This window comes from Suncus etruscus, chromosome 16 (genome assembly GCF_024139225.1).
Source record: "Suncus etruscus isolate mSunEtr1 chromosome 16, mSunEtr1.pri.cur, whole genome shotgun sequence".
Lineage (NCBI taxonomy): Eukaryota > Metazoa > Chordata > Mammalia > Eulipotyphla > Soricidae > Suncus > Suncus etruscus.
In genome coordinates, this window is record NC_064863.1 from 46,998,135 (window position 1) to 47,013,028 (window position 14,894).

The 14,894-nt window shown below is 41.5% G+C and overlaps 1 protein-coding gene across 1 annotated transcript in view; it reads left to right on the forward strand.

The window, feature by feature from the left end:
* The first annotated feature begins 521 nt into the window (after positions 1–521).
* Positions 522–14,894, forward strand: part of SRP72 (signal recognition particle 72) — a 38,352-nt gene continuing 23,979 nt past the window's right edge. Inside the window, exons 1-8 of the mRNA XM_049789945.1 lie at positions 522–652; positions 3,169–3,289; positions 7,331–7,454; positions 9,333–9,476; positions 9,553–9,664; positions 11,230–11,261; positions 14,029–14,153; positions 14,284–14,341. Of these exons, the coding sequence (XP_049645902.1) occupies positions 544–652; positions 3,169–3,289; positions 7,331–7,454; positions 9,333–9,476; positions 9,553–9,664; positions 11,230–11,261; positions 14,029–14,153; positions 14,284–14,341 (825 nt within the window). The 5' untranslated portion in view covers positions 522–543. The remainder of the gene's footprint in view (positions 653–3,168; positions 3,290–7,330; positions 7,455–9,332; positions 9,477–9,552; positions 9,665–11,229; positions 11,262–14,028; positions 14,154–14,283; positions 14,342–14,894) is intronic.

Below are 14,894 nucleotides of genomic sequence, written 5' to 3' on the forward strand. Positions count from 1 at the left end.
CTTATTTTGAACCCAAAGGGCAACCAATGGGGTTTCATCACAGGCTCTTCGCACACGCAGATTGTTCTCATCCTGTGCCTTTGCTCCTCGCTTTTCCATGAATTTGAACCAGAACTTAGAGTAGACTTTCTTGCCGTCTTTCAAGATCCCTTTCCCATGCCAAATCTTCCATGAGATCTCAAACAGCAAGCCATGTGTTCGCCCTTTCAGCTTCAAGATTTCTTGGAGGTTTCTACGGGTCTTCAGACATTCCATAGGCCTTTCATTTCTTCTATACATTGCCAGCCTGGAAAAACACAGGCAACCTGGAGCCCTGACTGTACACGGAAGCCCTTTTCCTTCTCCGCAAGCCACGCTAAGTTCCTTGAGCCTGAGGGCTGGTGCCTGGACTCCGGGTTCCCAGCCCAGCAGAGAGCAAGGCCCTTTCCCGGACGCCGAACTCCCAACGCGGAGCCCCCGGCCGGCTCCCTCCTCCGCGGGGCCAGCCCCAGGATCCGCTTCCGGGGCAGAGGTCGCCGGGCCCCGCCCCGAGCCTCCTCCAAGATGGCGAGCGGCGGCAGCGGGGGGGTCTCGGTCCCTGCGCTCTGGGCCGAAGTGAACCGTTATGGCCAGAACGGCGACTTCACGCGCGCCCTCAAGACCGTCAATAAGAGTAAGAGGCGGGCTGGGGGTGGGGAGGTGGCGGGGCCGCGGCCCTCTTCCGGCGCGCGCGACCACCCCCCCCCAAGAGAGGGTGGCTGCGGACGGTGATCAGGGCCGCCCGCTACGGGGCTCGAACCCCTGGCTGCAGTGGGTGGGTCGCCCGTGCCTGGTTCTAGCTCGGCGTCGGGTTCGGGAGCTCTGAGCCACGTGTCCTCCTCCCCCCCCCCCTTGAGCCCCAGCTCACTGTGCGGGACGGATTTAAAGAGCCCGCAGCCGCTGCACTCTTTGCTCCCTAGGCCCGCTGCATCTTCTCTGATTTGGGGTGGCTGCAGAGACTCTATCGCCAAGGGAGCCGGCTCTCCGGGGGTGCAGGAGGGAAAGAGTGGGGGCGGGGGAACCTGCGAGGACACGTCATTTCGCAGCTGGGCTGACGAGGTGGAGGTTGCACAGGTTGAGAGTGCTGGATGCCCCCGGCAGGCCTTGGATCTCTTCACAGCCATCGAAAGCAGAACATATATATGTGTGTGTCAAGAATCGACATTTGTTGGAACAAAGGAGGGAAAATTAAGACTCCTTTCTCTCTGCTTGAATAAACTGTCTTGGGTGTTCAAATTCCCTCCTGAGTTTTTATATCCTTTACGATGGCTTTCTTTGGTTGGGCACTGATGAGTAAACGAAAGGTACAGCCGCCTTGGCTTGTCCGTTTGGAAATTGAATCACCAGAGTCCATATGATTATGGCAAGGGAATATACAAGGCTGAAAGAAGCATTCTCAAGGGCCTTGAGACCTGTGGTTGAACAAGTCAGATTCCCCCACACCACATCGTATTGCTGGGTGCAACTCTTGAGACCCCCCCCCCCCAAATTAAAGAACCCTTCGGTTGGTACCTGAGCACCAACTGGAACCTTATCCGCCCCCTTCCCATAAAGGAAGTTTTCACAACCTATCGCTGAATATTTAAAGGCAGAGAGATAAGTAAGTCTGTTGTAACAAATGTAAAAAGAAATGATTGTGCCAACAGTGAACTTTCACTGATTTGAGAAGAGAGAGAACTAGCTACAAATTAGACTGATTTTAATCCTAAAAATGATTTTGAATGATTTGAATTAGCTCTAGCCTACTGGCAGTAGGCTAGACCTACCACCAGTGTGATTCGGTAATCATAGTATCTGGCAGGAATCATTTAATTAGAGCAACAGAGCTGTCTGTTCTTCATTCTAGATTTTCTTAACTGATAGAAATTCCTTTGACTGTAAGGAGTTGGATTCCTATAGTGGCCCAGAACTGGGGGTTTGATCCTGCTCATTTTATACAGAACAGCTGTTTAGCAGTGAAATGTGGCTTCCTGCTCTTTCCTGGTACTCCTTTTTGGTTATTTTCGGAGAAGAGGAATTTTCAGTAGGTTTTTTTTGTTTTGTTTTGTTTTATAAATGTCAGCGAGTTAAATGTGTAAACAATTTATGGGTTTTTTCTTCTAGAGTATTTTCTTTTTTTTTTTTTGGTTTTTGGTTTTTGGGCCACACCCGGCGGTGCTCAGGGGTTACCCCTGGCCGTCTGCTCAGAAATAGCTCCTGGCAGGCACGGGAGACCATATGGGACACCGGGATTCGAACCAACCACCTTAGGTTCTGGATCGGCTGCTTGCAAGGCAAGCACCGCTGTGCTATCTCTCCGGGCCCTCCAGAGTATTTTCATTTAATTTTTATAATAACCTTGTACATAGGTAATGCTTTCATTTTTCAGATCTGAAACATTTAGGTTGAGAGAGCTAGCTTAAAGGCCTGGAGTGATAGAAAGAAGCCTTCATTTAATCCCTGGTGCTACCTTCCCAACCATTGCTGGGAAGGATCTCAAGCACCTAACTGAGCTCAAGGTCTGGTCCCCAAAACAAAATAAAACCAGATTTGACAGTTAAATTGATTTACCCAAGACCTCAAGCTTGGCATTTGGCAAGAAACTTGTACTCAAATCTAAGGTACTTTTTTTTTTTTTTTTTTTTTTGGTTTTTGGTTTTTGGTTTTTGGGCCACACCCGGCTTTGCTCAGGGTTTACTCTTGGCTGTCTGCTCAAAAATAGCTCCTGGCAGGCACAGGGGACCATATGGGATACCGGGATTCGAACCAACCACCTTTGGTCCTGGATCGGCTGCTTGCAAGGCAAACGCTGCTGTGCTATCTCTCCGGGCCCCTAAGATACTTTCTTTCCATCCAAATTGTACATGAATTGTTTTTCTTTTCCTGTGAAATAATGAATTGTATACAATGTACCCCAAGATTTAGAAGCTGAAGAAAACTGTTTCTTTATATTGCTGTACTTTTTTACATGTGTCTTGGGAATCAGTTTCATTGAAAATTGAATTTATTGCACTTGTAACTGTTGTCACTCAATAATGTAAAATGTTTGACAATCATTTCTTACAATAAAATTGGAAATGTAGTTTTCTGAAGTGCTGGAAAATGTCTTAACATATAAAAAGGCAATGGGTTTTAACCATTTAAAATTGTTTTCTTATACTTGTTCTTTAGTATTGCAGATCAACAAAGATGACGTAACTGCCCTCCACTGTAAAGTGGTTTGCCTTATTCAGAATGGAGGTTTCAAGGAAGCCTTGAACGTCATCAATACTCACACCAAAGTGTTAGCCAAGTAAGTGCCTCAATTAGTGTGCAGTTATTAGAAACTTTCACCATACCTATAATCTTTAGTATATATAGTATTTTGATCTTGCTCTGAAATGCTGTTTGACCAATTTCTTCTTCCTTTTTTTCCTTTGCTTACCAGCAGCATTTCTGAACCTCAATGGAGCCTTTTTTTTTTTTTTTTTACTTTTTTCTTCTTTTGAACCACTAAGAAAGTAGGAAGGGATATGAGGCATAAATATAACAAGAATTCTTGATGGACATAGGGAAAAATAACTCAGCATAAGTTCGATTTTTTGGGGGGAGGGGGGTTGGGGTCACACCCGGTGACGCTCAGGGGTTACTCCTGGCTATGTGCTCAGAAGTCGCTCCTGGCTTGGGGGACCATATGGGGCGCCGGGGGATCGAACTGCGGTCTGTCCTAGGCTAGCACTGGCAAGGCAGACACCTTACCTCTAGCACCACTGCGACGGCCCCAGAAGTTCGATTTTTAATTAAAGAAGGCAACACAGAACATATAGGTTACGGGGCATGAGTATTTAAGTTGTTAGAGGTTTTCAGGACTTTTCTTTACTGGAGTTTTTTGATTGGTGAGAAGAGATCTATCATTTCTGAGCATACTACAGACAAAATAGCTGTATTGTTGATATAGAAAAAGATTTAGTGATCTAACTAGATGATCAGGCAATTCAGAGAGGTAAAGAAACTACAGAAGAAAAGTTTGAAATTAGCAGAGGTTAGTTCAGGAGATTTAAAGAAAAGTGTTATTTTTTTTAACATAAAAGTGCAAGATGAAGGGACCAGAGAGATAGCACAGCGGTAAGGCGTTTGCCTTATACGCAGAAGGACGTTGCTTCGAATCCCAGCATCCCGTATGGTCCCCTGAGTCTGCCAGGAGCAATTTCTAAGCATGGAGCAAGGAGTAACCCCTGAGCGCTGCCGGGGTGTGACCCCCCCCCCCCCAAAAAAAAAGGGGCCGGAGAGAGATAGCATGGAGGTAAGGCATTTGCCTTTCATGCAGAAGGTCATTGGTTCGAATCCCGGCGTCCCATATGGTCCCCCGTGCCTGCCAGGAGCAATTTCTGAGCATGGAACCAGGAGTAACTCCTGAGCACTGCTGGTATGACCCAAAAACCACACACACACACACACACACACACACACACACACACACACACACACAAATAAAATAAACTTTTTGGGGCCGGCGCAGTGGCACTAGAGGTAAGGTGCCTGCCTTGCCAGCGCTAGCCTAGGACGGACCGCAGGTCGATCCCCCTGCATCCCATATGGCCCCCCCAAGCCAGGAGCGACTTCTGAGTGCATAGCCAGGAGTAACCCCTGAGCATTACCGGGTGTGCCCCCTCCCCAAAAAAAAAGAGTGCAAGATGATGATGCTACATTAAGTAATAGATTTTTAATGTCGACAAAATCTAATTTTAAAAGATGCCATCAACACATCTATGCTCTTAGAACTCAATACTTGGCTTCCTTATTAGGAGATAATGTAGCTAGTTATTTTAAGTTGAAGCCAGTGTTTGTAGGTCTGGAGCAATAGTAAAATGAGGAGGGCATTTGTCTTTCCTATGGCCAACCCGGGTTCGATCCTTAGCATCCCATATGGTCCCTGGAGCCTGCCTGGAGTGATTTCTTTGGGGGGGGGGGGTTGGGGGTCACACCCAGCAGCACTCAGGGGTTACTCCTGGCTCTATGCTCAGAAATCACTCCTGGCAGGCTCCGGGGACCATATGGGATGCCATAATTCAAACCACTGTCCTTCTGCATGCAAGGAAAATGCCCTACCTCCATTCTATCTCTTCAGCCCCTGCCTGGAGTGATCTCTGAGAGCCAGAAGTAACCTCTGAGTGCCACCAGATGTGATATAACCCCCCCCCCCCAAAAAAAAGAGCTCTCTATGACCGGAATAATAGCACAGAAGGGAGGACATTTTCCTTGCATACGACTAACCTAGGTTTGATCCCGAGCATCCATATTGTCTCATGAGCCAGCCAAGAGCAATTTCTGAGTGCAGGGCGAGAAGTAACCTCTGAGCGCTGCCAGGTATGCCCCTCCCCCCGAATAAAAGAAAATACAAAATTATAGAGCTCTGAGATTTATGTTGAATTTACTATGCTGGGCCTGGGTGGCAGGCATTGCATCTGTTTACAACTTGCTTTACTGAATACTTATTGGTTTTGGGGCCAGGCCCACTGGCACTCATGGGTTATTCCTGGCTCTGTGCTCAAAAATCACCGTTGGCAGGCTTGGGGACCATATGGGATGCTGAGAATTGAACCCGGGTCTGTAGCATACAAGGCAAACACCCTACCACTGTACTATCTCTTTGTCCCCATACTGAATATTTTAAGTTCATTATGAAGACCTGCTTCTGGAGAAAAAAGATTTTCTTGGGCTGAAGATGTGACTTGACTTTTTTCCCCCTTTTTTGGTGGATGGGGGTGGGGTGGAGGAGCATATTTGGCAGTTCTCAGGGATTACTTCTGATGGTGCTTGGGACCATATCAACTGCCAAGGACCAAACAGGTCAGCCATACACAAGGCAAGTTCCCTACGCTCTGTACTGTTGCTTTGGTCCCAGGGCTCAGATTTTAGATCACCTACTTTTCATGTGCAAGAAACCCTGAATTTCATGGTACTACATGCTTTCACCACCCTACCCTCAGCTCCATAGTTCCCAGAATAGCAACCTCAAAAATTCCCTTTTTAGAAATTGACATTGACAGTATATCTAGATACTTAGGAGATCTGAACTTATGACTGCCAATAAAACATCCATCTCTGCAGGCCATGGATCAAGGAGGAATTTCAACTTTTCACATCTTTTTATGGAAGGAATGCTTCTCATAAACTAATGATTTCTTCTGCTGAGTCTGCACAATCCTTTGAAATCTTTTTTGAAATGATTCACCATTCTAGGCATTATGAAGAACATTCATGTTTCATAGAAGGAGTCAGAATTATTAAACATTAATAATTTGAAAGAAGTTGATTTCAAACCATATGGAATGAATGAGCTGGAGAAGTTTAAAACTTCAGTAAATGAAATAAGTGCAGCTGTGTTGGAAGTAACAAGAGAGTGAGAGGAGTGAAACTAAAAGATGTGACTGAATTGTGGAAATCTCATGAAACTTGAATGAATGAATGAATTTCAGTTCTTATGATTGAGCAAAGAGAGTGGTTTCTTGAGATGGCGTCTACTGGCAAAGATGCTATAAACATTATTGACAGGAGAACAAGGATTTAGACTATTACAACATTGTTGATATGAGAACAAGGGATTTAGAATATTACATCAACTTAGTTGCTAAAGCAAGAGGATTAATTGAAAATTAAGAGGATGGTTTGAAAATTTAAAGTTCTGTGAGTAAAATGCTATCAAACAGCAGTAGATACTACAGAGAAATCTTTGTCCAAGAAACAGTCATTAAACATTCAGGCCAGTGATACAGACCCAACAGTTTGTTGTTTGAAGCATTTAATTCTCAGGGAACACCTGTCTGTCTTTGGGGAAAGAAGGAACTTGCTGTGCTGGCAATCAAAATCAGGGCCTCACCCATTACTAGGTATGTGCTCTCCTATTTGAGCTATCTCCCATCTCCCTTTCTTATTACAAAAAAGTACAAGTGCCTCTGCACTCAGTAATCATCAGTATGAAAGCAAGACCCTTCACCAACAAAAAAAAAAAGTTCTTTACTCATTGAAGATTCAGATGATTAGCATTTTTAATAGGATATTTGATTTACATTTATAATTTGTAGCACTTTGGTTATTTTTTTAAAGCATAACTGCCATTGAACACTTAGACTATGAAATGAACATAATTCACTGGAAAATAAAAACTTGAGGGACCTTATTATTTGCTTTATTGAGGTTAACTGGTGCTGAACCAGGGATATCTCTGAGGTGTGCCAGTATATCAAATACTTAGAGCAGTTTATGGCTATGTGATATATAGTGGGTGCTCTGCAATGCAAGCTAATACTCAGGTACTGTTTGTTTTTGTTTTTGCTTTTTCCCCCTTTTTCAGTAACTCACTTTCTTTTGAGAAGGCCTATTGTGAGTACAGGCTGAACAGAATTGAAAATGCCTTGAAGACAATAGAGAGTGCCAACCAGCAGACAGACAAACTAAAGGAGCTTTATGGACAAGTGGTAATTACTGCTTCTAAGTACAATCATCCCAAGTGAGCATGTATCTTCTTTAGCAAGGCGTGGGGTCTCCACTAAACTCCACTAAATCGGTACTTGAAGTTTAAAACTAGTCCCTCTCCATTTATCTTCACACAGATTTTATATGAATGAATGAGCAAATTGTTTCCTCACATCAGGAAATTTTATTTTTGTTTGTATTGGGGGTGGGTAAGTTAATCCTGGCTCTACACTCAGGAATTACTCCTGGAGTTGCTCTGGGGACCATATGAAATGCCAAGGATAGAACCAGGGTCATCTGTGCACAAGACAAATGCCCTATACCCAGCACCATTGCATCAGCACAATTAGTACATTTTTAAAATTTGGGCCAGAGAGTTGGTCTAGGAGTTAGGGCACATGACTTAAATATGGTCGACCTCAATTCCATTTCCTAGAGCATCACAAGAAGGGGCCAGGTAATTGATGGCACTACAGGACATCAGCAGCACCATTCTTATCCTTTGCATTGAATCACCTGCCTGGCTAGCCAAAAATTGCCATGAGATCCCCGCCTTCCCCAAAAATGTTTATTTTCTAACTACTATTCTGTTTAACATAAATCATGATGGATAATAATTTGAATTTTATTAAATACTATATTCTAAAAGACTTTTAGGACATTAAAAGTAATGTAAAGTAGAACTTTTAATAATGAGAGAACAAAAATGTTAGAACTATTAAAACTATAAGATTTATTAAAGTAGGTTTAAAGGGAAAGGAATGCATTGGCTTTATCGTTCATTGTAATAGTATGTATGTGTTAGCAATACAAATGAGTTAAAGAAAAACGAAATTAAAAAAAGGAAAAACGAGCAAATTTACAGATTGGGTTTTTTTTTTTTTGTTTTTGTTTTTTTTTGTGGTTTTTGGGTCACACTCGGCAGTGCTCAGGGGTTATTCCTGGCTCCAGGCTCAGAAATTGCTCCTGGCAGGCACGGGGGACCATATGGGGCGCCGGGATTCGAACCGATGACCTCCTGCATGAAAGGCAAATGCCTTACCTCCATGCTATCTCTTCGGCCCCGGGTTTTTTTTAAGAGAACTTTTAAGTAAGATGGGTGGTTTTAGGTTAAATTCCACCAATTTGAAACTGATGAAGGGTACCAGTCTCTGTTGTAGATGGTAAATTGAATCAGAATGAATTCTTACTTCTGAGAACTATTTGAATGAAATAAACAGAAATAGCATGTAATTGATAACTGCCCTCTACAATAACTTATTTTTGGGAAAGATTAAATGAAGATTAAATAGAGTGTACTACTTAGAAATATTAAGTTGATTTGTTACTTTTTTTATTTTACTTGTGTCTGTATCATTTAATGCTGTGGGAACTCTGGTTAAAACACAGATACAGGGGGAGTGAAATTCCAAAGGTCCTAGCATACTCTATTGTAACATTGTGGATTCTGGTACCATAATGGTTTGAATCTTTGTTTTTTTTTTTGTTTTTTTTTTTTTTTCCTTGTGTTGTTTGAATCTTGACACCACACCCTCTGCACTGCTGAGTGTGGCCAAAAGAAAAAAAAGTGAAACATAGGTAATAGGGTAATCTCTATAGAAAGGTTTTCTTTTATGACCTACTTTGACTGACTTAATCTAAGCAAAAGATAAATGCAGTGCCATTTGATGGATATGCTTGCAAATTTACAGTGGAGAGATTAATTACAAATAGGTTTTGGAGTTATTAGCATAAGAACAGATTGGAATTATAAAGGAATAAAATGAGCGATTGCTGCAAATGCCTTGTAGAATTGGACTTCCTACCTAATAGCACCTGCACGTTTATATTACTTTAATTATAGTCTCAATTGTCTTTTGATTTTTTTATTTGCTAAATAGTTATATCGATTAGAGCGCTATGATGAATGCTTAGCTGTCTATAGAGATCTTGTCCGAAACTCCCAAGATGATTATGATGAAGAGAGAAAAACAAACCTTTCAGCGGTTGTTGCAGCCCAAAGCAATTGGGAAAAAGTGGTTCCAGTGAGTATATCTATATACCATATATTGAATGAAATAAAATTCTGTGTGGTGTTTGACTTACACTGTTTTCTAACAGGAGAACTTGGGTCTTCAAGAAGGCACACATGAACTGTGCTACAATACTGCATGTGCACTCATAGGGCAAGGCCAGCTGAACCAAGCAATGAAAATCCTACAAAAAGCTGAAGGTTGGAAGTTTATTAAAGTTTTCTGTAAATGTTGTATGCATATAATTTGGCAGTGTATTTTCATAAATTACATTTTACTTTGATGTTTCTAAATGGAAGCTGCGGGAAATTTTTATCTTATCTAGGCTTTTGTGGTCTATCTAGCCATTTGTGGTTTTGACCAAATTTCTCCTTTCAGTCTAATACTTAAGATACTTACCTTGGGGTCGGGGGCGGGGGGAGGAAAAAAAAAAGATACTTACCTTGTTTTTGGGGGGCCAACTTGGTGGTATCCAGCACTTACTCTGAGTTCTTATGCTCAGTGTAAGGCAAGCATCCTACCTTCGGTAATATTGCTGTTGCCCTTATTTTAAAATATAATTATTTACACCAAGAGTAATAACTAAAATGCTAGATAGTGGTAATTTTTGGGTGGTGAGATTATTTGTTTGGTCTACACCCAGCAGACCTTAAACACTACTGTCCCCTCAATGCTCTAGGAAAGTACAGGACTCTAGCTAAAGCATGTGCTTCAAACCTTTGATCAATCATCTGACATCCTGATTATTCCAGTCCTTATGCCTCTTTATAATTGATCTGTTTTGATCAACACTTGCTAAATGTATATTTTTAGTTTCGTGTACTTTGGTTCACGTCTGGGAGTTCTGGGGGATACTGCTGGCACTGATGCAGAGGTTGGATCACCCTGAGGGTGGATCATGAGATCCCAACCATTGAGCCAGTTCCTTTAGCTGTAAAACATGCACTCTAGCCTTTTGAACTGTCTCCCAGTCCAACTTTTTATTTTGATTTAATTTTTGAGCCACAACCAGCAATGCAGAGGCTATTTTAAATTCTGTTAGGGGGGCTGGAGCAATAGCACAGCAGGTAGGGTGTTTGCCTTGTATGCAGTTGACCCATGCTTGGTCCCTGGCATCCCATATGGTCCCCCAACCCTGCCAGGATTAATTTCTGAGTGCAGAGCCAGGAGTAACCTGAATCCCACCAGGTGTGACCCCAAAACCAAAAGTCTATTATGGGTCACTTTTTACAATGCCCAGAGAGCCATGCAGTGCTGGGTCTTGCCATGCAAGTCCTCCTATATGAAAAGTATGTATTTAGCCCTTTCAGCTCTCTTGCCCCCAGCTCCTAAATCCTGGTATTGACTCTTGTTGGTAGGTGGCAGTTTTCTGTGATTATTCCTGTCTCTGACTTGGGATCATTTTTGATTCTCAGGGAATTTCAAGGAAACATTTGTGGTTTTGGAGACCAGACCACATGCAAGGCAATTTTAATGGTCTCAACCCTCCCCCAAATCCCAGGGCTGGAGATCCAGCTACCAATGGTAGCACATTGGTGGGGTCTGCCTTGCATGCGACCCCTACTCTTTAAGAGATTGCAAACGATAGAAAAATGAAAAAAAATATTAATCATTGATATTTACATGATATATTTTGATAGTAAAAATAAATATTAAGTAATTTTCTCTAAAATTTCATCTCCAAGACTTTAGTTCTCATGTTTTTGAATGGTATTAGGAATGGGACTTTATTGTTAATGTTAATATTAAAACTTTTTTTCTATAGATCTTTGTCGCCGTTCATTATCAGAAGACTCTGTAAGTATTACAGTGTTATTAAAGTCAGTTCTTCATTAATGCAAGTTTGTAGGAGTCTTCATTATAGTATTTATTGATTTGGGGGACTAACTACAAAGTAGGAATGGCAGTAGAAATCCTATATACCTGATACACATCTTATAGGGTGAAAAATGAACAGTTTAAAAAAAATGTACATATCTTTAAGTATTTCTCTTTTACTATATAAATAAGCAATTTTTGTTTTAGATGTTGGCCCTAAGAGTCAGGTTTTTATTTTGTTCTGTTTTGAAGTTATTCCTCATGCTCAGAATTTAACTTAGTGATCACTCTTGGCTCCATTCTCAGAGGACTATATGAGATGTTTGGGTCAAACTGGGCACTTTAGGCCCAATACTAAGTTAATGGCCCTTAGGCCCACCATAGGGCCAATACTAGGTGATTGTTTCTTGAGTATGGTGTCTAGACAAAGGAATTCAATACATATTTCTTAAATAATCCATCATTCTTGACTTCCAGCTATTTTAAATATAGTAATATCTTAGATGGTTATAAAGCAGTTTCATTGCTAACACTACTATTACTTTTTCCTTGTAGATATTCAGGATAATTCCATCCCTATAGATGTTAAAATTTATTTATAGGGGGCCTGCGAGGTGGCGCTAGAGGTAAGGTGTCTGCCTTGCAAGTGCTAGCCAAGGAAGAACGCAGTTCGATCCCCCGGTGTCCCATTTGGTCCCCCTACACCAGGGGCAATTTCTGAGCGCTTAGCCAGGAGTAACCCCTGAGCAAAAACAGGTGTGGCCCAAAAACAAAACAAAAACAAAATTATTTATACATAATCACTTTTTCAACAGTCTCTTGCCAGAAACATAATCTATTTTTTCTTTTTTTTATTTTGCCACACTTGGTGATGCTCAGGGTTTTCTCCTGACTTTGCACTCAGTAATATTCCCAGCAGGATTAGAGAACCATATGGGATGCTGGGGATTGAACCCAGGTTAGCTATGTGCAAGGCAAGTGCCTTCCCCATTCTGCTAATGCTGCAGTCCCCCAGTAGTCAATTATTTATTTTTGATTTGGCCAGTCATCTTTTTTGTTTACTTTGTTTAAAGAAAATGTATCACATAATCAACATAGTTGACCATAATACATTTGTTTCCAAATAAATGAAAGCACTATGGTACCTCATAGTTGTTTTGATTTGCATCTCCCTGATAATTAGTGATGTGGAGCATTTTTTCATGTGTCATTTGGCCATTTGTATTTCTTCTTTGTCAAAGTGTCTGTCCATTTCTTCTCCCCATTTTTTGATGGGATTAGATGTTTTTTTCTTGTAAAGTTCTGTCAGTGCCTTGTATATTTTGGAGATTAGCCCCTTGTCTGATGGGTATTGAGTGAATAGTTTCTCCCACTCAGTGGGTTGCTCTTGTATCCTGGGCACTATTTCCTTTGAGGAGCAGAAGCTTCTCAGCTTAATATATTCCCATCTGTTAATCTCTGCTTTCACTTGCTTGGAGAGTGCAGTTTCCTCCTTGAAGATGCCTATAGTCTCAATGTCCTGGAGTGTTTTGCCTATGTGTTGTTCTATATATCTTATGGTTTCGAGTCTGATATGGAGGTCTTTAACCCATTTGGATTTTACCTTCGTACATGAGGTTAACTGGGGGTCTAAGTTCAATTTTTTGCAAGTCGCTAGCCAGTTATGCCTGCACCACTTGTTGAAAAGGCTTTCTTTGCTCCATTTAGGATTTTTTTTTTTTTTTGGTTTTTGGGTCACACCCGGCGGTGCTCAGGGGTTACTCCTGGCTGTCTGCTCAGAAATAGCTCCTGGCAGGCACGGGGGACCATATGGGACACCGGGATTCGAACCAACCACCTTTGGTCCTGGATGGGCTGCTTGCAAGGCAAACGCCGCTGTGCTATCTCTCCGGGCCCATTTAGGATTTCTTGCTCCTTTATTAAAAATTAGGTGATTGTATGTCTGTGGAACATTCTCAGAGTATTCAAACCTATTCCACTGATCTGAGGTCCTGTCTTTATTCCAATACAGTGCTGTTTTGATAACTATCGCTTTGTAGTAAAGTTTAAAGTTGGGGAAAGTAATTCCTCCCATATTCTTTTTCCGAATGATTGCTTCAGCTATTCGAGGGTGTTTATTGTTCCAAATGAATTTCAAAAGTGCTGATCCACTTCTTTGAAGAAAGTCATGGGTATCTTTAGAGGGATCGCATTAAATCTGTACAATGCTTTGGGGAGTATTGCCATTTTAATGATGTTAATCCTGCCAATCCATGAGCAGGGTATGTGTTTTCATTTCCGCATGTCCTCTCTTATTTCTTGGAGCAGAGTTTTATCGTTTTCTTTGTATAGGTCCTTCACAATTTTAGTTAAGTTGATTCCAAGATATTTGAGTTTGTTATAACAAATTATGGTATTTATAAGTCAAGATAATTTTTAAAATGAGGAAAATATTATGCTTACAAAATTAAAGCTTTCTTAAAACATTGAACCTATAAGGTGAGGCTTTTTGTTGTTTTTTTTTAATTTTATTTTAAACTTTAGAAAATAATAATGATAATTGAATTAATATTATATCTGAATTTACCGTGTTCATTCAGAATCTTATTTTGCTATTTTCGTATATTATTTTTATGGCATTCCTAAATTTTAATAAAGTGACACTGACAGAACAACTTCTGGAAAGCATTTGATCGCTTGTATAACTTGATAAAAATAGATTACCTAGGATTGATTGGAGAATTTACAGAAAAACATTTCTTCTTAGGATGGGACTGAAGATGACCCCCAGGCAGAACTAGCCATCATTCATGGGCAGATGGCCTACATTCTGCAGCTTCAAGGTCGTACTGAGGAGGCTTTGCAACTGTACAATCAAATAATAAAGCTGAAGTAAGTGATTTTTTTTTTTAACACAAATGTCTTTTATGGAACCTTTCTTTTTAAGTTTGTTTTTTTTTTTAATTTTATGGAAAGTTCTTTTTAAAAGTTTTTCATTTTGTCTTTTGCTTATTATTCACAGGCCAACAGATATAGGATTGCTCGCTGTGATTGCAAACAACATCATTACCATAAACAAGGTATGGAACATCTGTGGCTTTTATACAGTTGCATTTTGCACTAACAGCTGATTAAAATTCTGCTTTGTTTTAGGATGAGTGTTCTTATTTCCACAATAATTTTTTTTTTTTTTTTTTTTTTGGTTTTTGGGCCACACCCGGTAACGCTCAGGGGTTACTCCTGGCTATGCGCTCAGAAGTTGCTCCTGGCTTGGGGGAACATATGGGACACCGGGGGATCGAACCGCGGTCCGTCCAAGGCTAGCGCAGGCAAGGCAGGCACCTTACCTTTAGCGCCACAGCCCGGCCCCATCATTTTTTTTTTTTTTTTTGGTTTTTGGGCCACACCCGGCGGTGCTCAGGGGTTACTCCTGGCTGTCTGCTCAGAAATAGCTCCTGGCAGGCACGGGGGACCATATGGGACACCGGGATTCGAACCAACCACCTTTGGTCCTGGATCGGCTGCTTGCAAGGCAAACGCCGCTGTACTATCTCTCCGGGCCCTTATTTCCACAATAATTTAACTGTAACAAAATCACATCCTGGAGTGTTAGTTAGCTTGCATATGGATGAT